Source organism: Orycteropus afer, unplaced genomic scaffold (genome assembly GCF_000298275.1).
Source record: "Orycteropus afer afer isolate SDZICR_OR568_19922 unplaced genomic scaffold, OryAfe1.0 scaffold00053, whole genome shotgun sequence".
In the NCBI taxonomy this organism is placed as follows: Eukaryota; Metazoa; Chordata; class Mammalia; order Tubulidentata; family Orycteropodidae; genus Orycteropus; species Orycteropus afer.
The window spans coordinates 2925969-2948550 of record NW_006921640.1 but is presented as its reverse complement, the minus strand read 5'-3'; the positions used below and the strand labels follow the sequence as shown (position 1 = coordinate 2948550).

General features: G+C 45.6%; 1 protein-coding gene across 1 annotated transcript; it reads right to left on the bottom strand.

Annotated features, from left to right (window-relative positions):
• Nucleotides 1-2552: 2552 nt before the first annotated feature.
• Nucleotides 2553-7970, bottom strand: SOX7 (SRY-box transcription factor 7). The gene is made up of 2 exons (XM_007938715.2): nucleotides 7733-7970; nucleotides 2553-3478 (listed from the first exon to the last, which is right to left on the bottom strand). Exons 1-2 carry the CDS (start codon nucleotides 7968-7970, stop codon nucleotides 2553-2555), a joined length of 1164 nt encoding a protein of 387 aa, XP_007936906.1.
• Nucleotides 7971-22582: the final 14612 nt, after the last annotated feature.

Sequence of the window (22582 nt, the reverse complement as noted above, 5' to 3'; positions counted from 1 at the left end):
CCAGATGGCTCGAGGTTCAAACCCACCAGCCACTCCTCAGAAGGAAGGCTAGGCAATCTGCTTCTATAGAGATACAGCTTCAGAAACCCAAGGAGGGATCCAACTCGACGGCAGTGAGTTTGGTTTTGGTTTTTATAAATACATAGCAAAGAGCAAAGGCAATTTAGGTATTCCTCAAGATTATTTCAAAAAAGAAAAGGAAAAAAAAATGTAGTAGCCTTAAGAAAGCAAGTCATGGGGCAAAATTTACTATTTATCTTGAAATAGCTTGCTAATCACCTCATTTCATTTGGACATGTAAATTCATCTTGTGAAGAAAATTGTTCATCACGTAGGCTACCAGTGGGTCTTTTCTTTCTATAGCATTACTGTTTCCAATGTGTAGAACTGGGATTTATCTCTTTACCATCACTCATAAAACAAAATACACCACTAAAAGATACCAACATTTTGAAATTAAAAAGTTGACATAGAAAAAAAATCTGACCCATAATACAAGTAGCACTGGACATAATATCTATACTTCTCTCAATTACTTCTTCTTTTTGCAAAACTAGATTTTAAATGATAGAATAATCATAGTATAAAAACATTTATTTAAATTAAATATTTTAGACAAACCAGTATCTATAACCGTTCCAAAGCATGTACAGTTCTTACAAAGAAAACAAAATGGAACAGTCTAGCTTAATGTCTGTGATAATGTTTTACAAGATTATAAAGACACATTCTGGATTGTGTACCAGTCAACCACATCCTCAACAATTTGCTATTTATTACCAAACATCATATACAATAATAGCATAAAGATTAATTATATCTTGTAAGCAAATTTTACAATAAGACTTCTTGGAAGGAAAGGAAAGGGAAGTTTAACAATACAAAACATACGGAGAAAATAATAGGAGAATATATAAAACACACAGTTCATACAGGCAATAATATGCTGAAGTCAAAAGACAAACAGTTGTCTTTTAGCTCATTGTTAGGTATGTTCCTTCAAAGGACACTTGGGGGAAGGATGGAAATGTTTTAGGGGCGGGTTCAGGAGTCAGAAACATTTTCCAAATCATAGCGCATTTTTGCTCTTCGGGAGTTAAGAATAATCAAAGTGCAGACAGGAAAGGTTTCTAAAATGTTGGTGGAGGAATTGGCCTTAAGAACCAGCCGGCTTGTGAAGAAAACAAATTCCCATCAAATCCATAGGAGTTCCGTTTGGGATTATAAATCAAGTGCTCCATGAATTAGTGTCTAATTCAGGAGTGGAGGAAGAGAAAGGAAAAAAAAGAAAAGAAGAGAAAGAAGAAAGAAAACACAGGAGAGCGAGATGGAGAGAGCCAGCAGGGAAGGAAGCTCCTTTGCATCCACACAGAGGATGTGAGCTAAAATTTTGCTTGAGAAATTAACACATCAAGATTTAAAGAAAGTACTGTTGTTTTGTTCCAAGTTCCTCTTAGGTACCGTGGCTCATCCGGTCATTAGGAACAGGGAGTTGACGTGAAGTTACCATCATTAACAAGAACATCTTATTTGGTACGCAGAGACACATATTTAAATGTGTGCATGAAGGCTTGTGTGTGTCATACAAACTCATTGTATATATTTAGACTGCATATAGTCTCATGAAGTTTATATGTAATAAAATAAAACTTATCTAAAATTTCAAAAAAAAAAATTTCCAAATCAAGATGGTTTTTTTTTTTTTTTTCCCAAATTGAAAAATAGTCCTTTTGGAAGGATGTAGTAATCGTAGGAAGTAGTGGAAGTGCAGAAAACATTATGTCCTCGGACTGTGCACAACACATTATCACCAAGTTGCATGCTAATAAACTTATTAAGGAGTTAAATTTCCCATTTTCCTTTTAGTTAGCCTTGAGAAAATCTTAAATCAGAAAATGTAGAGAAGAAAGGACCTTAGGCACTAAGTGTGCCCCTTGTTTTACTTATGAGAAAACAGGCTGTGGGGGACAAAGGAGGCATGTCAGGGTATCACCCAGCTTGTCTGTGCCAGATCTGGGACGAGCTCCCAGGTCCCGACTCCTCGTCCAGTTCTCTTCTTACATGAAGGCTCCAACAGACCAAGTCTGCTATACTCAGAGTGGCTGTGTTAGAAGCAGGAGAGATGAAAATACTGGGCTTTTCACTCATTTGTCTCAACAAGGCAGAAAGGTCAGTGAAATTTCTACCATTAAACAGTATCTTTCAGCAATTACAGTGCCCTATTCACAGGGTGTCAAAAAACAAAACAAACAAACAACAACAGAAACTCACTGCTATCAAGTGTAGCCAACGAAAATTCATTTGAAGGAATATACTCAAAACATAGGCTGAAGGGGGTGGAACTGGCAGGCAAGGGGGTGGAGGGGGTACTTAGATCAATAAAACCCACTTCAGTTTCAGGATGAAGGCTCCCAGGGCCAGCAGTTCAGACCTCTCCACTCCCTGTGGGTGGTTCAAGGAAAGCTGGTAATACTTCGTAGTCTCTCAGCTCTGTGAGGTGCTCAGGAAGAACAGGATGACATGGGCAGGGTTGCACCTCCTGCCTTGGGGCTCTATGACACACTGTAGCTGTTGTAGTACGTTGCTGTGGCATCAGCCAGGACTGAGATGAGGCTGGTCTCCGTGTGGCCTGCTGGTGTCACCTGGGAGACCGGGGCATGTCCACTGAGGGCCACAGCCCCTGTGGAAGAGTCTGGATGACCAGGAGTGTTCAAATACTGGTCGAACTCATTGCGATCCATGTCCCCCAGGAGTTCCACCTGGCTCAGCTGATCCAGGGCATCAAAGCCAGGGTGCTCAGGAGGAGGGGAGAGCTGGCCCAGATGAGCATGGAGGTTGGAGTGGAGAGGGTGGTAGGTAGCAGGAGAGTAATAGGCAGGAGACGGGGGACAGCCGGGTACAGTGGACATCATAGAGACGCCTGGGGACTGGCTGAGGGCCAGGGAGCCCAGGGGATGGCTGCGGTGGAGGGGGCTGGTGGCATACTCGGGGGAATATGGGGGCCCTGGCAGGTGTGGGATTCGATGGGAGTGAGCATGCTCCTCCTGGCAGGGGGAGGAGAAGAAGGTCTGCTCCGGCTCCAGTGCGTCCAGGGGAGACATTTCTGGAGGCGTGGGCAGCCCGTATGGGTAGGTGTCCACACTGCCTGTGGTGCCGCCACTGCTGCCAGCTGGCGCCTCGTGGTAGCAGCCCCTGAGACTGGGCAGGGCGGTGCCGGGGGAGTACTCACCCCTCTCCTCCTTCTCACCTAGAGAACCCTGGCTCCCACTCCTTTTCTCAGGCAGGGCATTCTGGTCACGTGAGAGGGAGCTCAGGAGGAAGCCAGGATCCACTCGCTTGCAGAGCCGTTTGACCTGCTTCTTCCTGCGGGGGCGGTACTTGTAGTTGGGATAGTCCTGCATGTGCTGCACACGCAGCCTCTCGGCCTCATCCACGTAGGGCCTCTTCTGGGACAGCGTCAGGGCCTTCCATGACTTCCCTGCTCACACAATCCAGAGAAAGCCACCTTCAGTATTCGCACTGCTTTGGGTGGCAGGCGCAACTAACTCGGAGACTCGTGCCTCTGACCATCACACACATGGGGCTGCCCCTTCACCCTCTCACAGACACAGACAGACTGACAGACTCATATTCTCTTCCTACCCCACAAGTCTTGCGCACATAGTGAGACTAAACTGCCCTTTACTGCTTGCATCCCACAAAACCACTTCATGCAGAAGGTGCATAAACACCCATCATCTCTCATATAAAAGTCACCAGATAACCTGAATACTATGGAAAAAAAAAAAGTAAAATTGTCAGCCAATGGCCTACCTGACCCATCATCAGTGAAGGGAAAAATATGTAACTATCAGAATGTTGAGTGATGTTGTTCTCACTCTTTGATTATCAATTCTAATCATTTGTGAATTTTAATTCAAACTCCCACCTTGGTTAATTTTTGCTGCCTTTCAGGAAGTGATACTGTAGTATTCACTTATGGCATCTATCAACTTACCAGGCCTTCCTGTAAGGAACTCAGGCTCAATCAATAGTTTCAGAGATATAAGTAAATTATATGATCTCACTTAGGTTAACAGATGACTACCCCTCACATCTGAAGGTCAAACAGGACACTCTTGTAGGAAGACTTGGCTATGAGCAGAATGTGAGCATCTGCCTGTAGCACACACATACACACACATGCACAAATGTACAAATACATACATGTTCACACAGAGATGTACATGTATGCACACATGCAAATACATGCATACACAAAGAGAGAGAGACAACTGCTTATAGCCCATCTACCTACAACCCTTCAGCTTTGGCAGGGGTCACCTACTCAGACACTGACTCTCCATAAAGAAGCCAATTCTTTAATTTCCCTGGGCCTCTATTTCCCTAACTGTAAAATATAAGGCATTTGACTGCTAACCAGAAGGCTGGCAGTTCAAACCCACCAGCCACTCCTCAGAAGGAAGATTGGGCAATCTACTTCCATAGTGATACTGCCTCGGAAACACAAGGAGGAGTTGCTATGAGTCAGGAACCGACTTGACAGTAGTGAGTTTGGTTGGTTTTTTTTTTTTTTTTTTTTTGGTGATAACTACTCATCTCAGAACTTTCTTCTTTTAAAAGAATCCCATGCATCTACCCCTCTACCCCACTGGTGCTAAAAGACTATGTTCACCTGTATCTTATTGTCATTGTTACTCACTAGTTGGTTGCTTTATAAATTACTTTCATGTCACCCTTTCCTATCTTAATGTATTGTGTATCCTTCCAGCTGGAGTGTTTTCCAAAGGTACCTTCTAGACCACTCAAATTGTTTATATCCTGAACTGTCCAAGATTCTACAATTTTGACAAGTGCCCCAATAACTCTAATCTATCATGATGTTTGAGAACCATTAAACCAGAGGTTAATGCCCCTGGCTAAGCCCTGTAAGGAAAGGGGCCGCATATCCAGCATCTGCAGGGCCAAGGACAGAGGACAGAGCTATGTGCCAGGTGGTCACTCAGAGCTGGGCACTGACTGGCTCCATGGACCAAGGCCCTCAAAGGAGATCAAGAAGTGGGATTATTCTTTCACCATTTGGGTATAAATTTATAACTATTCTGATGGAGACACCAATTAATATAACTAACTATCACTTAAAAGGATAATTTGAAAATTGGTAGGAACTCTTTTTGAGGGCTGGGAGTGCCTTTAAAGATCAGTGCTTCCCAGCCTGTGGCACTGCAAGAGGCCCAAGATCCAGATGCACCTCACACACTGTGTGTGGACTGAATATATATTGTGAAAGTAGTTCCTAAATGCACCTGGATATTGCAGTATTAATAAAGCACAGGTTGATTTTTACATGTTACTAAATGTGTAATTGTCTTTATGCATTTTTTCATTCATAATATACTAAAAATACTGGAGAAGATGCTTGAAATATTTTTAAAGTTTGGAAAGTTCATAGTAATAAGTTGGGACTCTCGTATCGAGCCCTTCCTTCCCTTTTATACAGATATCAGAAAATGAGGGTTGGGTAAGATTATGGGGTTGGAACTATTTCATCCTGCTGTCTCTCTATTATCAGGTATACTGATCTTTTAAAAAGTAACATCATGTTTATTTCCCTCACCCAGTACCAGGTGACTGTGTTTGTTAACTGGGAAGGAATCCTCCTCTCTCTTGCAAAATGAACTCTAACCTCTTGAAGCCTGTGTGCAAGTGGGCAACGAGGGTCCACTCCACGGAGGTATTTGTCTCCTAAGTCCCTTTTCCTAGGAATAGGCAGCCTTACTCGACAGGGGCAGGCTCCCCAATCTTCCTTCCTCTCTGATCTCTGGCCAGGGCTCTGACCATTCTGGTCAGAATTTGGGGGTTTCTGTTCCTGAGTTGGGCCTGGGCGATACGGCACAGTGTCTAAAACACACAAAGCTTTTAGGGGTCCATAAAAATGCTTTTAATTTCTGTTAAATTCATTAGAGAAATATAAGCTTTTAGGATGAAGAAAATATTCTAACATATATTCATATATTTACCTTTATATCAAACCAAACCAAACTCACTGCTGTGGAGTCCGTTTGACTCATTGCGACCCCTCCTTGGGTTTCCAAGGTGGTATCTCACGGAAGTAGATTGCCCAGTCGTCCTTCCAAGAAGTGGCTGGTGGGTTGGAACCACCAGCCTTCTGGTTAGCAGTCAAATGCCTTAGGCACTATGCCACCAGAGCTCCTTACCTTTATATCAGCACAGTATAAAATATAACTTTTAGTATTTTTCATGTCCACATGGCAAAAGTCCTAGGACCCAAGTAAGTCATAATGTGGCCCTGGGTACAGCTAGCCAGTAGGCTGGGTCACAGGCAATAGGCCTTTTGAGATTAATGGGCATCTAAACTGCAAAAGGGCTCTGGGGACCCCCTCTGAGTGCCGATGGCTTTAGCTGGCAGTTCCGTGCTTTAGCTGGCAGTTCCGTGCTTTAGCTGGCAGTTCCGTGAGCATCACGTCCTCACCCCATGATTCCATCTAGGGAAAGATCCCTTAGCTCCTACAGGAAAAGGAAGAGCTCCATTCCAACTCGGGTGGGGTTGAGGAGGACGGGGCCAGTCTTGTGTTACCATGCACGTCCTTTCTTACAGGGCCTGGAGCCTGCTGGGTGTACAAGTGCTTTCAAAGGTTTCCTACAGTTAAAATGAATAAAAATCACGCTGACAGGCAAAGGCGTTGGGGGAGAAGTGTCAGCTCCAAACATTGGAGAAAGAAGAAAATCTGAAAGGAATGCCAGTTTTTCGGACATGACCCAATGTCCTCCGCGCCCCAGAGAACAGACTTGGGGTCTTCGGGCCTGCCCCTTCCCTAGTCCTGCAGCCCTGGCTGCCCCAGCCAGGTCAGCGCCGAAGAACACGGGAGCTGCCCCGCTTCAGGATAGACCCTCAGTGGCTACCATAACAATCCAAATTAAGTTAACTACACTTCTGCGATTGTTTGAGAAATTGAATAAGGAATCGAATCTATTTGCGAAGACTTCTCTTGCTGTAGTTTTAATAATTAAAGCAGGGATGCGTTTCTGAAATGTTTCTCTTCATGAATATTCGTTAATATTTTTTATCTGCGACAACCTCTGTGATTGTGCCCGTCGTAAAGTGCAGGGAATAATGGTTTTTCCTTATTCGGTATTCCTAGCAAACGTCAGTTTTGTGCTCGGCCTTGGGGTTTCCGTTACTCCGCGCCTCCTTGAGCGCAGGTTTAAACTCAACCGGGAATGGAGCAGGCGCACCGCGCTCTGCTCAACGTTTCCAGTTGCCCGGCAGTTCTGGCCTGCCTGCGGCCGCTTCTCCTCCCGCTTCCCGGGGCCCCAAACTCTGCGCCGCGAGGCTGCCGCGGCTTTGCTCCTTTTCCCGCCAAGAGAACCCTTCCACAACCAGGCTGCGTGATTTCATTTTGGTCCTCGTCAATTGTGTCCGGCTCTGAAACTCTGACCCTCCGCACGTACATCCATACTCAAAGTGAGCAAAATCTAGCGGACACAGTGAGCGCCCTGAGCTGTAAGGCGCTCACACACGCACACGCACTCCAGAACGCGCAAAGCTTCCAAACTTCCTCACTGTCCTCGGACTCGCGCGCTCCCGTGGCCCCCTTCCCGACCTTCCCAAGCCTGAGCCCCAAACCCCGCCTCTGCCCGCACCTCCGCCCCGAGCCCGGCCAAGCCCTGCCCGCTGACCCTCGGGCTCACGCCCCACTCAGTCACTCACCCAGCATCTTGCTGAGCTCGGCGTTGTGCAGGTCTGGGTTCTGCACTGCCAGACGTTTCCTCTCGTCCTTGGCCCACACCATGAAGGCGTTCATGGGCCGCCGGATGCGGCTCTCGGAGCCCTTGTCCCCCGGGGCGCGCGGAGCGGTCGGCGGGGATAGCCCATCCGACAGCTCGGCTTCCAGGGCCGGGCACTCAAGCCCTTCGGGCCACGGGTAGTTTCCCAGCAGCGAGGCCATGGCCACACGGGGGTCGCCTCGCTTGGCTTCGCTGGGATGGGACTGACTTGGCCTTCGCACAGGTCAGGGGCGTCCAACTTGGCCAGCCGCTGCGGCCTTTATTTATCAGCTTCGGGCGGTAGCGTCCTCCAATGACTCTCGAAGGTGGCGCGGCTCCTCCTTCCGTCTCCGGGCGCGGGCACCCCCACCCCTACGTCCCGGGCCGCCGCGTCCCTGCTCAGACCTGCCGGGAGGGGGAGGAGCAGGGCCCACACAAGAGGCCGCCACAGCCTCGCCGCGCCCGCCCCGGGCGGGTCCCTCCGCCCCCTGGGGTTCCGACTGGGTATCCGCGCTCCAGCTGCACCTCGAGCCGCCTACCGCCCGATCCCAGGCCGCAGGTGCCGCTTGAGCTTCCGGGACAAACGCGCGGCCTCGCCCGGTACCCTACGCTTCGAGCCGGGAGATCTCGGGCCCTAATTGTTCCCTCTCCCGAACGCAGGGAGCCAGCCCCAGACCGACCTGCTGCGGCCTCCATCGGGCCAGACTCCAACTTTTCTGCGCGTGGACTTCTACGGAGAACCGAACCCAAACAGGTTTCTCTAGGAATGCCTGGCGCGCAAGAAAAATATTATGGATTCCTCCCAAACTGAATCGTTCGTAAGAGAACACACCTACTGCTTTTCTAAAATGACTGAGGCTTCAGCAACCTCGCCCCAGCCAACTTGGGCAGACACAGAGGCTGGCAAGGGGTGGGGCTGGTTTCTGGAATCTGAGTCCTACTTTCGTGTTCCGTGCACTGTGCGCCTGAAGACCCCCCTAGACGCTCCCGCCCCTCACTGGCTCTCGGGAAGGGAAAGGTGGTATTTCTCATTTATATTTTATACACTCTGGCAGTCTGATTTCTCTTTCTTGTTGCCCTCACTCTCTCCCCCACCCCCAGTTGTGTTGTCTAGGTCTCCGATTCCCTCCCCTAAAGCTCTTCTCTCGCGGAATTCCCTTCAGGTTATATTTTCTTTTTGCTGGGTCTCCCTCTTCCTCCCGCTGGAGTCGTCTCCGCCACGGCTCCCGCCTCCCCTACGACTTCGGCAAGACTAGGAGATCCCCTAGATCCCCACTTTCCAACACCCGGGGGCAGACCGTGTTCTCCACTCCGGGAGTCACGGGCTGGAAGCTCGGTCCCTCGCCATCACCAACACCTTCACTTCCACGGCTCTTGGCTCTTGCATCAGCACCCGCACACAGCAGGCGCTCAGTAACTGTCGAAAAAGTGAATGAACGAGTGTGTGACACACTACTGTCTAAAACACGGCAGCCGTAAGGTTGTACCGGATCCTGGAATTCAATCCACAAGTATTTACTGAGCTGTGCTGGACTCTATATAAGGTCTTGGAAACACAGAGTCCGCAGAGATGACTGTGGAAAGAGGTGGCATTGTTGTGGGAGGGCCAGGGGTTCTGGAGTTAGGATCCGTCTTCGGTGCTAGATAATTCAATGCAAGTCAGGTAACTATCAAGATCTCTTTTCTTAACTCCTAAATGGGGAAGATAATAAGACTGACCTCACTGCTGTTGTTGTTGTTATATGCCCTTGAGTCGGACCGACTCATAGCGACCCCTCCTTGGGTTTCCGAGGCAGTATCACTACGGAAGTAGATTGCCCCATCTTCCTTCCGAGGAGTGGCTGGTGCGTTTGAACCGCCAGCCTTCTGGTTAGCAGTCAAGTGCCTTAGGCACTACGGTACCAGAGCTCCCTCTATATATACATCATAGTTAGTGTTAATATACGCTCTGGATGTACAATTCAAACTGTAAGTCCATATTTCAATGCTCCAACGGTCCCTGATTGAGTCATAGGTGCCTTGTGCAAAACGTGCATCCCAGCACTAGACCAAACCAAACCCATTGCCATTGAGTAGATTCCGACTCACAGCGATCCCTAAGGCTGTCAATCCTAAAGGAAGCAGATTGCCTCATCTCCCTCCCGCGGAACAGGTGGTGGGTTTGAACCGCTGACCTTCTTCTAGTGAGCAGCAGATGCCTTACCCACTATGCCACCAGAACTCCTTGCATTCTGGTACAGGCCCCAATAGAAGACTGCCCAAGCGGATGGAAAGATGCAACTTTCCCTTCTTAGTGGCCTATGTTTAACCTCTCTGTGAAATAGATGCCTGGGTTTCCCATACACACATTCTAACTAGGATTCGGGAGCAGGCGGTAGGTCGGGGCGTCCCACCTGCTGCTTTCGCCGGCCAAGGCCAGACCAGCGAAGGGTGCGGCGCAAAGCTGGCGGGGAAGGGGGCGCCCCGCAGCGGGGCCGGGCATCCTGTAACCCGAGGTGGAGCTGCGGGGCTGACTGGCGCCGGGGGCAGAGCGGGGAGGTGTGTGTGTGGGGGGTGCTGTAAAAGGGATGTTGCGGAGAAATTGCGTCCACTGTCTGGGCGGACTTCTCCACCCCGGAAAGACTAGGCCATTTCCCTTGTAGGGCCTCTTTGCCAGAAATTCCTCCAGGAAAACCCCCAGGCCAGAGTGCACCAAGAACGCAGAAGAGCGAATGCTGTGCCTGGCCTGAGGAGGGCAGCTCGGGTGTGTTGCGAAGACGGACTTGCAGAGTGTCCACAGACCGCGGGAGGAACTTGATCCAGACTTTTCTGTCTTCGCAGCTCCTGGCCCCGGACGTAGCTCTGCAGCGTTAGACGCTTCAGAGGGACCGTTATCTCTCCCTGGCCTCCGGCGTGGCCTAAGAGCAGTGAGCGCACAAGGGCTGCTCCCGGGGCGCCAATTTAGGGAGAAGCGCTAGCTGAGGGGAGCAGAAGGCAGCGAGGAGCACGCCCCATAAGGGAGGAGGGAAGAGGGAGGAGGCGAGAAACGAATAGGCAATAGGGAAAAAGAGCGGAGAAAGATTACAGAGTCCGCTGGGACTGAGGGCTGAGAGGGGAAACGGTGGTGGTGGAGAAAAAAAAAAATGACTAAAATAGGGTGGCAGAGAGAGTAAGTGTTGTTGTTGTCGTTTCCAATTGTGTAATTGCTTGTATTTCGTGGGGGGAGTCGGGGAGCGTTCTCCTGGGCTGTCAAGAAGAGAAGCCTGACTGTCTGCTCCAGCGAGGTCCAGGGCGAAAGCTCTCTGCATTCGGAAACCCGAGCTCATTCACCGGCTCCATTCCTTCCTTCATTCACTAGCATGCACACGGGCAACTTTGTGCCAGGGCATCTAGTTGCGGGCGGCTCCACGGCATGCTACCTTTCATAGAAAGCCTCATTTTTCCGGAGCTCAAGGCAGCTGTCAAAAACCCTGGGTCTCGACTGGTTGAGAGAGCGCTAAAGCTGGTGGCCTGAGGCCCTTGCAGCACTTGCTCTCCCCCGTTCTGGGTCCAGGACCTCGGTCATTTGTCGGTCCAGCTATCATTCGTTCGACGCCAGCGCAGTCAATCTTCATTTGGGCGCCCTGGTAAACCAAACCAGTAAGAGCAGAGACACAGGCCTGTTGCGCCGGGTTCTATTGAGGCTCAGACTTGAAGGGGCGTGAGGTGAGGTCTCCTGGACACTCGGGTGAGCAGAATCAGAGTGAAAGGTCCGTGTGTGACGCGAGGATACACTGGACACCGCGTGTGCACCACGCTGAGGGCCACTCCACACACACACAGATTTGTGCCTTCTTTCTGTGTATGTTGGGCTTTTGGCTTGTATCTTTTTTCACACACACACACACACACACAAAACCCTATATATATATATTACTTTGAGTGAAAGTTTACAGAGCAAATTAGTTTTCCATCCAACAATTTATACAAATTTTGTTTTTTGTGACATTAGTTGGCCCATCTTGCCTGCACCTTCCTGCCTTCTGAACTTTTTCTTTGGGCAAACGTTGTCCTTTTGGTCTCCTATGGTTGATTGCTCTGAGGAGCACTTTCCTCATGGGTGTTATTGTTCATTTTATAGGCCTGTCTATTGTTTGGCTGAAAGGTGATTTCAGAGTGGGTTCAGTTCCAGGTTCAAAGGATATCTAAGGGTCATAGTCTCAGGGGTTCCACCAGTCTCTATCAGACTAGTGTTTTTTATGCTTTTGAATTTTGTTTCACATTCTTTTCCTATTCTGTTCTATTGTGATTTCCATCAGAGCAGTAGGTAGGGGTAGCCAGGCATCATCTAGTTCTTCTAGTCTCAGGTTAGTGGAGGCTGTGGTTTGTGTGGTTCATTAGTCCTTTGGACTAATTGTTTCCTTGAGCCTTTAATTTTCTTTACTCTTTTTTGCTCTGGACAGGAAGAGAACAAGAGTTGCAGCTTAAGTGCCAGCTCGCAAACTTTTAAGACCCCAGTTGATACACATCAAAGTAGGATGTAGAACATTGTCTTTATCGACTGTATTGCCAGTTGACCTAGATGTCCCCTGTGACCATGATCCTAAGCCATCAGACCCAGTGACCCAGTCCCTCAATGTGTTTGTTATGGCTAAGAAGTTTGTGTAAATTTGCCCCTTGTATGCTCTACTATAGTCCTGAATATATTTACAGCACATACAAATACATATGTCAAAAAATTATCTCCCAAACCTATTACAATCATGACTATACTCCCATATGCCATCCCACACCTGTTCAATTTACATAGCTACCTATGTATCCATTCGTAAATTATTATTTGTTATTACTGTTATTGCAAGATTGTATATGTAATAGTATTTACCTTCATGTCCTTTTACTCTTGCATACCTCCCAGTGTCTTCCTTTGCCTTGATTGTGCTGTGCTGACCTCTCCCTTACTGTGTATTGCTTTTCCCTTCTTCCAAGTTAATATATGTCTACTATCCAGTTAGTAGCGTAGTGCCTAAGGCACTTGACTGCTAACCAGAGGCTAGTGGTTCAAACCCACCAGCCACTCCTCAGAAGGAAGGTTGGACGTAGTGATACTGCCTCGGAAACCCAAGGAGGGGTCGGTAAGAATTAGGGCCCCTCTATGGCACATAATAACAACAAATCCAGTTAGTGAAGGAGCTTTGGTGCCGTAGAGCCTAAGGCATTTGACTGCTAACCAGAAGGCTGGAAGTTCAAACCCACCAGCCACTGCTCAGAAGGAAGATTGGGCAATCTACTTCTGTAGAGATACCACCTTGGAAACCCTAGGAGGGGTCCAACTTGATGGCAGAGAGTTTGGTTTTTTGTTTTATTTTGTTACTTTATCCAGTTAGTGAAGGAGCTCTGGTGACATAGTGCCTAAGGCATTTGACTGTTATCCAGAAGGTTGGTGGTTCAAACTTACCAGCTGTTCTGTGGAAGGAACATGGGGCAATCTACTTCTGTAAAGATTTACCACCTTGGAAAACCAATGGGGGTCACTATGGGTCAGAATCGACTTGGTGGAGTGGGTTTGTTTTTGTGGTTTTATCTACTTAGTGATAAGGAGTTCTGGTGATATAGTGGTTAAGGCATTTGGCTGCTAACCAAATGGCCAGTGGTTCAAACCCACCAGCTGCTCTGCAGAAGAAAGATGAGGCAGTCTGCTTCCACAAAGATTTATAGCCTTGTAGTCAGAGTCAACAGGATGGCAGTGAATTTGGTTTTTTTCTATCTACTTAGTGATTTTCCTCTCCCCACACCTCCCATCCCTGGTAACCATCAAAGAATGTTTCTTTCTATTCATAAACCTTTTCTTGACATTTTATAATAGTGGCCTCATACAATATTTGTCCTTTTGTGATTGAGTTATTTTAATTAGCATATTGTTCTCTAGGTTCATTGATGTTTTGAGATGTTTCCTGGATTCATTCTTACTCTTTAATGCTGCATAGTATTCCATTGTTTGTTTATCCATTCATCTATTGATGGGCTTTTAGGTTGTTTCCATCTTTTTGCTATCACGAATAATGCCACTATTAACATAGGTGTGCATATATCTCTTTGTGTGTTGGAGCTCTTATTTTTCTAGGATACAGACTTAGTAATGAGATTACTGGACCATTTGGTATCTCCTTTTCTCACTTTTTAAGGATATGCCATGCCATTTTCCATAATGGTTGTACCATTTTGCAGTCCCTCCAGCTGTGTACGGTTCTAATCACTCCACACCCTCACCAGAATTTGTTGTTTTTCTGTCTTACTGAACTTTTCTATTATTGCTGGAGTGACACGATAACTCATTGTTGTTTGGGGTTGCATCTTTCTAATGGGTAATGATCTTGAGCATTTCTTCATGTGTTTTTTGGCCACTAGAATGTCTTCTTTTGTGAAGTGTCTGCTCATATCCTCTGCCCATTTTTTAAATTGGAATATTTGTCTTTTTGTTATTGAGAGGTTTTGAAGCTTTCTATAAATTTTAGAGATTAATTAGTCCCTTGTCAGATATGCCATTGTCAAAAATGTTTCTCAGTCTATACGTTCTCTTTTTACTCTTCTGGGAGAAGTCTTTTGATGTGCATGTGTTTATTTTTTTAGGAAGTCTCAGTTATTTAGTTTATCTTCTGCTATTTGTGAATTTTTAGTTATGTTTGATAGAGTATTTGCCATAAATTAGAACGCTTAAGTTTGTTCCTATTTTTTCTTATATGATAAGAGTTTTACATTTTATATTTAGGCCTTTGATCCATCTTGAGTTAGTTTTTGTATATGATGTGAGGTATGGATCTTGTTTTATTTTTCTGCAAATAGATATACAGTTTTTCCAGCAGCATTTGTTAAAGAGACAATCTCTTCCCCATGTAATGTTTCTCGGCCCTTTGTTGAGTATCAGCTGACCACAGGTGCATCTACTTGTCTCTTTAAAGACCTTGCTTCCTTCTTTCCCTTCCTCCTCTCTCTATCCCCTCTCTCACTCCTCTAATTTCCTCTCTGAGTTTCTCTCCCTTTCTCTTTTTAGTTTACCATTTGAACATTTCCAGAAGATTTCCAGAAACACAGGACTTGGAGCCAAAAAGCCCTAAGTCCCAGTTGCTAGAACTTACGAGCAGTATGGCCATACTTCTTTTACCTGATCTCTAGTTCAGTTTACCTTTTACAATAAAAATAACACAGCACTACTAGCACAGTGTTGTGAAAGCCCCTCCTACTTATTAATGAACTGTGCAAATGTCAATAACTGTTATCAAGTAATGAGTGGATGACAAAACATTTAAATAAAATTTAAAAGGTTAGACCTTAGAAACTTTTTCCTTGAGAATATATAAGGTTGGCAGATAATATTTTCTACATATGTATCTGTAAGTGCTGTAAGAATAGCCATATAAACAATGTGGAACAAAACACAAAATCATAAAAAAAATAAATAAATAAAAAAGAGGGTTGACCAGGTTTGCTGGTCTGATAGAGCCTGGTGGAACCACTGAGACTATGCCCCCTAACTGCCTTTTAGGCCTGGAATTGAACGCACTCCTATGGCTTCCAATCAAACAAAAGACAGGCATATGAGGTGAACATTTACATTAGGTAGACACACTCCTTAGAAAGATCAATCATAGGCGAATAGAAGGGCTGTGTATGCACAGGGAGACAGCTTGGGGGCAGGAGTGCATGGGAGGGAAGGATGTAGGGAGGAGGTGGGAGGAGAGCTGTTGCATTGTGGGAGATTGTAGTCAATGCCATGAGATGGAGTCAATGTGAGCTCCTGTATGAAAGATGAATTTGTTCTGTAAACTTTCACCCAAATCACAATAAAAAAATTTTTAAAAAAGAGTGTCCATATAAATAGAACTAACAGTGGGCAAAGTTATGATTTCTTAGCCACAGTCAACCACCCTGAGGGAGAGAGTTGTTGGACCTGTGGGCTTGAGATTATGGTAGTGGAGGACATCAAACTCAATTGGCATAACATACTACACAAAAACATTATTCTACATCCTACTTTGGTGAGTATCGACTGGGGTCTTAAAAAGCTTGCCAGTGGACATCTAGATGCAACAACTGGTCTTTCCTTGTCTGGAGCAAAGAAGAATGAAGAAAACTAAAGACCCATGGAAACAATTACTTCAAGGGACTAGTAGACCATGAGAACCTTTGCCTATATGTCCACGAGACCAGAAGAACTAGATGGTGCCTGGTTACCACTGTCAACCACTCAGAAGGGGTTCAGTGCAGGAGACCCTGGATAGAGTGGGAGAACAATGTGGAACAAAACTCAAAATCATAAAAAAAAGATCAGGCTTACTAGTCCAATAGAGACTGGTGGAACCTACTTACTCTTCAGGTCTGGCATTGAACTCAATCCCATTGCTTCCAATCAAACAATAGACAGGCATATAGGGTGAACATTTACATCAGGTTACCTACACTCCTACACTCCTCAGAATGAGCAATCATGGGAGAACAGAAGGGCAGTGTTTGCACAAGGAGATAGCTTAGGGGGCAGGAATCATAGGAAAGAAGCACACAGGGAAGAAGTAACTACAGGGAAGAAGTCAGAAGAGAGCTATTACATTGTGAGGAATTGCAGGCAAAGTCATGAAACAAAATGTGTATGAAAAATGAACTTGCTCTGTAAACTTTCACCCAAATCACATTTAAAAAACAAACAAACAAAGCCAAACTCCCTGCTCTGGAGTCCTTTCCAATTCATAGTGACCCCTCCTTCGGAGCTCTGGTAGAGCGTAGTGCCTAAGGCATTTGACTGCTAACCAGAAGGCTAGTGGTTCAAACCCACCAGTCACTCCTCAGAAGGAAGGTTGGGCAATTTACTTCCATAATGATATCGCCTCGGAAACCCAAAGAGGGGTCGCTATGAGTCGGATCTGACTCCATGGCAGTGCATTTGTTTTTTTGTTTGATTTTATCTCTACAAAAGTAGATTGCCCGGTCTTCCTGCTGAGCAGTGGTTGTTGGATTTGAACCACTAGCCTTCTGGTTAGCAGTCAGATGCCTTAGGCACTACTCCACCGGAACTCCAGAAACAAACAAAAAAGAAAAAACAACTTTTCCCTCAAGGAGCATGCTTTATTCTATTTCAGATTAATTTAGGTGAATATGGCGGGGGAGGGGGAGGACAACAAGAGACCCCACAGCCTTGGCACAGGCTCCGAACTCCCATAGACCTGGAGCTCTGAGCTCTGAGCTGCCGCCTAGTGCTGGGACCGGGCTGTCTGAGCAGGGAAAAAGCCCCGCGGGGCTGGTACCACTGGCACCTTGGCGACTGCGCTGTGCCCATGCAGGGCCAGGCCTGGGCCGCCCCCTGCTCTGGGAGGCGGAGGAAATGCCCTATCTCAGGGCAACTCACCACGGGCCCTCACTCCTGAGGCCTCCGGCAGCAGCTGCCTGTCTTTTTCGCAACTGGTTTGGCCAAGTTTTTAAAAATTGTCCCTTCACATCAGGCTAGAGATAGAAATGATCATCATTACCGTCATCTTTCCTCATACTAATTTCTACTCTATTTGCAGTCTTTGCAGAACACTTTCCCATTCCTTTGCTCCTCTGTGCCTGCACACAATCATCTACAAATTAACCCACTGCCATCGAGTCGACCCGACTCATAGCGACCCTGCCTTGGGTTTCTGAGGCGGTATCGCTACGGAAGTAGATTGCCCAACCTTCCTTCTGAGGAGTGGCTGGTGGATTTGAACCTCCGGCCTTCTGGTGAGCAGTCAAATGCCTTAGGCACTACACCACCAGAGCTACAAATTGTGGTTGTTGGGTTGTTATGTGCCGTGCAGTCGACCGGACTCATAGCGATCCCTCCTCCGGTTTCCCAGGCAGTATCACTACGAAAGTAAATTGCCCCATCTTCCTTCCGAGGCTGTGATAAAGTTTTCGTATTATGCCGTTTCTCAGTTGAGGAAGATGAGGCTGAGCTGTGCAAGTTGAGGAGCAGAGATGTAAACTTTTGTCTTTTGCCCTTCAGGTCTTCACTTCTAAATTCTCAGGTTTTTCTGAGGTCAGCTTTCAACCTCTCCTCCTACCAGAGCCCTAGAAGGGAGGCAAGAACTCCTAAGCAGCCATGGGTCTCCCCTCTCCCTTTCTAGCTAGAGCCACTGGCCCTTCCTCCACTCTACTCTCCCTTCCCCACTCTCCCTATTCCAGGAGCCCTGGTTCAGTGATCTGCAGCCAGGATTTCTCCACAAGACTGTGAGTTCCTTTTTTCTTTTAAACCCATAGATAATTTTTCATAGTCATTGCAGGGGTGAGGGGAATTCAACAATGTTCCTACTTTGGAATAATTTTGCTGTGTTAATCCTAGGTGTATGGATATAAAAAGCAGCAGCTATAGGAGTTAAAGGAGTCTAGTCCAGCTGTGCCATGGAAGGAAGATGAGGCAATTTACTTTCATAAACATTTACTGCCAGGGAAAACCAGTGAGGCTTGCTATGAGTCGGAATGGACTCAATGGCAGTGGGTTTGCTTTGAGTTCAGTCTGATGAACAAATCTAGAATGAACACATCTGTCTTAGAAGAAGTAGAGTCAGAATACTACTTAGAAGTGAGGATGGTGAGATTTCATCTCATGTACTTTGGATATGTTATCAGGAGAGACCTGTTTCTTGTGAAGGATGTCATACTTGGTAAAGTATATGGTGAAAAAAGAGAAAGATCCTCAAGGAGGTGGATTGACACAATGGGCTCACACATAGCAAGGATCGTGAAGATGGTGCAGCACCAGGCACTGTTTCTTTTGGTTGTATAGGGTTGCTATGAGTCAAAACCCACTTGATGGCACCTAGCAACTGTTGTTGTTGTTGTAATGTGCCATCAAGTCGGACCCGACTCATAGCGACCCCTCCTTGGGTGTCGAAGGCAGTATCACTACGAAAGTAGATTGCCCAACTTTCCCTCCCAGGAGTGGCTGATGGGTTTGAACCGCCCGCCTTCTGGTTAGCAGTGAAGGGCCTTAGGCACTACGCTACCAGAGCTCCTACTAGGTGATGCAAAAGGTTTAGCGTTGGACTACTAACCAAAGTTGGTGGTTCAAACCCACCCAGTGATGCCTCAGCAGACAGGCCTTGGCAATGTGCTTCTGAAAGGTCACAGCCTTGAAAACCCTATGGAGCAGTTCTACTCTACACATATAGGATCTCCATGCATCAGAATCATCTCTATGGCAGCTAACAACAGAACAACTACATAGGAATTAAAGATGTACCTCTGGGCTTAAGGAAGAGGTCTTATGGAAGACCTTGCTCTTAAGCAAGAGCCCTTACGGAAGGAGTCAGGCAGGAAACAAATCCACCTGGGTAGAGTTTCACAGGATCTTAGGTTTAGTAGCCTTCCTACAGGAGATTAGGGAGAAAGGAATAAGGTTTTTAAACCAGATTGCTCCTGAAGGTAGGTAGCAAAAACCTGTTTCTGTTGAGTAATTCTGATTCATAGTGACTGGATAGGACAGAGTAGAACTACCCCATAGGGTTTCCAAGGCTGTGATCTTTACAGGAGTAGAAGCAGACTACCACTCTTTCTCCTGCCCAGTGGCAGGTGGGTTCAAACCCCTGACCTTTTGGTTAGCAGCCAGTGCTTTAAACACTGTGCCTCCAGGGCTCCTTGTGGGTACCATGTTGCTGTTATTAGCTGCCAATGAGCTGGTTCTGACTCATAGAAATTCTACGTACAACATAATGAAACACTGCCCTGTCCTACACCATTCTCACAATCAATCATAAACCAAACCCAACCCACTGTCCTGGAGTTGATTTTGACTCATAGCAACCCTACAGACCTCCTTATGACCTCAAACCCCCTTTTAAAAGAATGGCTTAATAGTAACAAATATTGGGGAATAGAAATCCAAGTTTTCTTGTATTCCCTACATCACACATTCTTGATTACCAGAGAATCCTCTGTCAAGATTCTACAGTGGGAAGAACACTGATTTGGAGTCAAAAGACATTAAGTCCAGTCCTATCTACCACTGCTGACCATGCACATTTGAGCAAGTCACTTAATCAAGTCACAGGAATGAGCGCCTCAGTGTGGCTCCAGTGTGTCCAAGGATTTGACAAGCTTTGTGCACTCTCAAGAGCAGTTCCGATAGGAGTGATGCTCCATCTGTCCTGTTTGCTTTTCCCAAGCAGTGTGGGCCAAGAGAGCTCCATGTCAAGAGCAAACCTTCTCCACATGAATTTTATTCCACTCTGCTCTGAACAAATACCAAGTTTCTTTTTTTTAAAGGGAGCATGCATGTAGGTTTACTGCACAGAAATGATCTTTGTTTAATTGGTCAGAAGCTAAACTTTAAGACAAATTTAGATGGAAATAATCAACAAATGAAAAGAAAAACTAATTGTTGGGCTAAAGGGGTATATTTCTACCTCTTTATCCTATTGCCTGTTCTTTCCCAAGTTCTAAGAGAAAAAAGTGAAACTGACTGGAAATTTCCTATAAATAATACAAAATGGAAAATAACTCTTTTAGGTTATATATTCATACATGTATGATTTATAGATAAACGTTGTTTTGTGCTGTTGAGTTGGTTCCAACCCATAGCAACCTTATGCACAACGGAATGAAACACTGAACTGTCATGCACCATCCTCACAATTTTTGCTATACTTGAGCCCATCATTGCAGTCACTGTCTCAATCCATCTTTTTAAAGGTCTTCTCCTTTTTGACTGACCCTCCACTTTACCAAGCATGATATCCTTCTCCAGGGAATGGTCCCTTCTGACAACACGGCCAAAGTAGGTGAGATGAAATATGGCCCTTCTTGCTTCTTGCAGGACAGCTTTGTTTGTTCTAGCAGTTCATGGTGCTTTCAGTATCCCTCACCAACACCACAACTCAAAAGCATCAACTCTTCTTGGGTCTTCTTTATTATTGATTGTCCAGCAATAAAAAATACCATGGCTTAGGTTAGATGCACCTTGGTCTTCAAAGTGACATCTTTATACTTTAACACTTTAAAGAGGTCTTTTGCACCAGATTTGCCCAGTGCAATACAATGTCTGATTTCTTGACTGCACCTTCCATGGGTGTTGATTGTGAATCCAAGTAATATGAAATCTTTGACAACTTCGATCTTTTCTCCATTTATCGTGATGCTGTTTATTGGTCCAGTTGTAAGGGTTTTTATTTTCCTTATGTTGATGTGTAATCCATACTGAACACTGTAGTCTTTAATCTTCATCAGTAAGTGCTTCAAGTCATCTTCACTTTCAAAAAGCAAGGATGTTTCATCTGCATATCACAGGTTGTTAACGAGCCTTCCTCCAATCCTGATGCCATGTTCTTTACATAATCCAGCTTCTTGGATTATTTGCTCAGCATACAGACTGAATAAGTATGGTAAAAGTATACAACCCTGACACACACGTTTCCTGATTTTAAATCATGCAGTATCCCCTTGGACAAACAAGAGCATCCTAGTCTATGTACAGGCTCCTCATAAGCACAATCAAGTGTTCTGGAGTTCCCATTCTTCTCAATGTTAGGCATAATTTGTTAGGATCCACACACTTGAAAGTTTTTGCAAAATCAATAAAACACAAGTAAACATCTTTCTGGTATTCTTTGCTTTCAGCCAAGATCCATCTGACATCAGCAAAGATATTCCTAGTCCCACATCCTCTTCTGAATCCAGCTTGCATTTCTGGAAGTTCTTTGCCAATATAGTGCTGCAACCATTTCTGAATTATCTTCAGCAAAATTTTACTTGAGTGTGATATTAATTACATTGGTCAATAATTTCCACATTCTGTGGGATCACCTTTCTTTGGAATGGGTGCAAATATGGGTCTCTTCCAGTCAGTTGTCCAGGTAGCTTGGCGTAGACGAGTAAGTGACTCCAGCACGACATCCATTTGTGGAAACATTTCAATGGGTATCTGTCAATTTCTGGGGCCTTGTTTTTTGCTAATTCCTTCAGTGCAGCTTTGACTTCTTCCTTCAGTACCATTGGTCCTTGATCATATGCCAACTCCTAAAATAGTTGAACATTGACCGATTCTTTTTCGTGCACTGAATCTGTGTATTCCTTCCATCTTCTTTTGATATTTCCTACATCATTCAATATTTTGCCCATAGAATCTTTCAATATTGCAAATGGAAGCTCAAATTTTTCCTCAGTTCTTTCAGCTTAAAAAATGCTGAGCATGTACTTCCCTTTTGGTTTTCTAACTCCAGGTCTTTGCACATTTCATTATAATAATCGACTTTGTCTTCTTGAGCTGCTCTTTGGAATCTGCTCAGCTGCTTTATCTTATCAATTCTTCCATTTGCTTTAGTCACTCTCGTTCAAAAGCAGAGTCTCTTCTGACATCCATTTTGATCTTTTCTTCCTTTCCCATCTTTTTAATGATCTTTTGCTTTCTTCATGTATGATGTTCTTGATGCCACCCCACAATTTATCTAGTTTTTGGTCACTGGTGTTCAGTGTGCCAAACCTATTCTTCAGATGGTCTCTAAATTCATGTGGGATATAAACAAGGTCATATTTTGGCTCTTGTAGGTTTGTTTTAATTGTCTTCAGGCTCAACTTGGAACTGTATATGAGAAATTGATGATCTCTTTCACAGTCAGATTTCTGGCCTTGTTTTGGCTGAAGACACTGAGCTTCTGCAATACCTCTTTCTACAGATGTAGTCAATCTGATTCCTGTGTATTCCATCTGGTTTATGTGAATCAACAACTCTCAACTCACTGCCATCAAGTCAATTCAACTCATAGCAACCCCTTCTTGGGTTTTCAAGGTGATATCTCTATAGAAGTTGGTTGGCCAATCTTCCATCCTA

Excerpts from the sequence above, each read along its gene's own strand:
- SOX7 (XM_007938715.2), bottom strand. The coding sequence starts at position 7,970 with ATGGCCTCGCTGCTGGGAAACTACCCGTGGCCCGAAGGGCTTGAGTGC. Across the intron at positions 3,479-7,732 it reads CGAGCTCAGCAAGATGCTGG|GGAAGTCATGGAAGGCCCTG; the intron begins GTGAGTGACTGA and ends TTGTGTGAGCAG.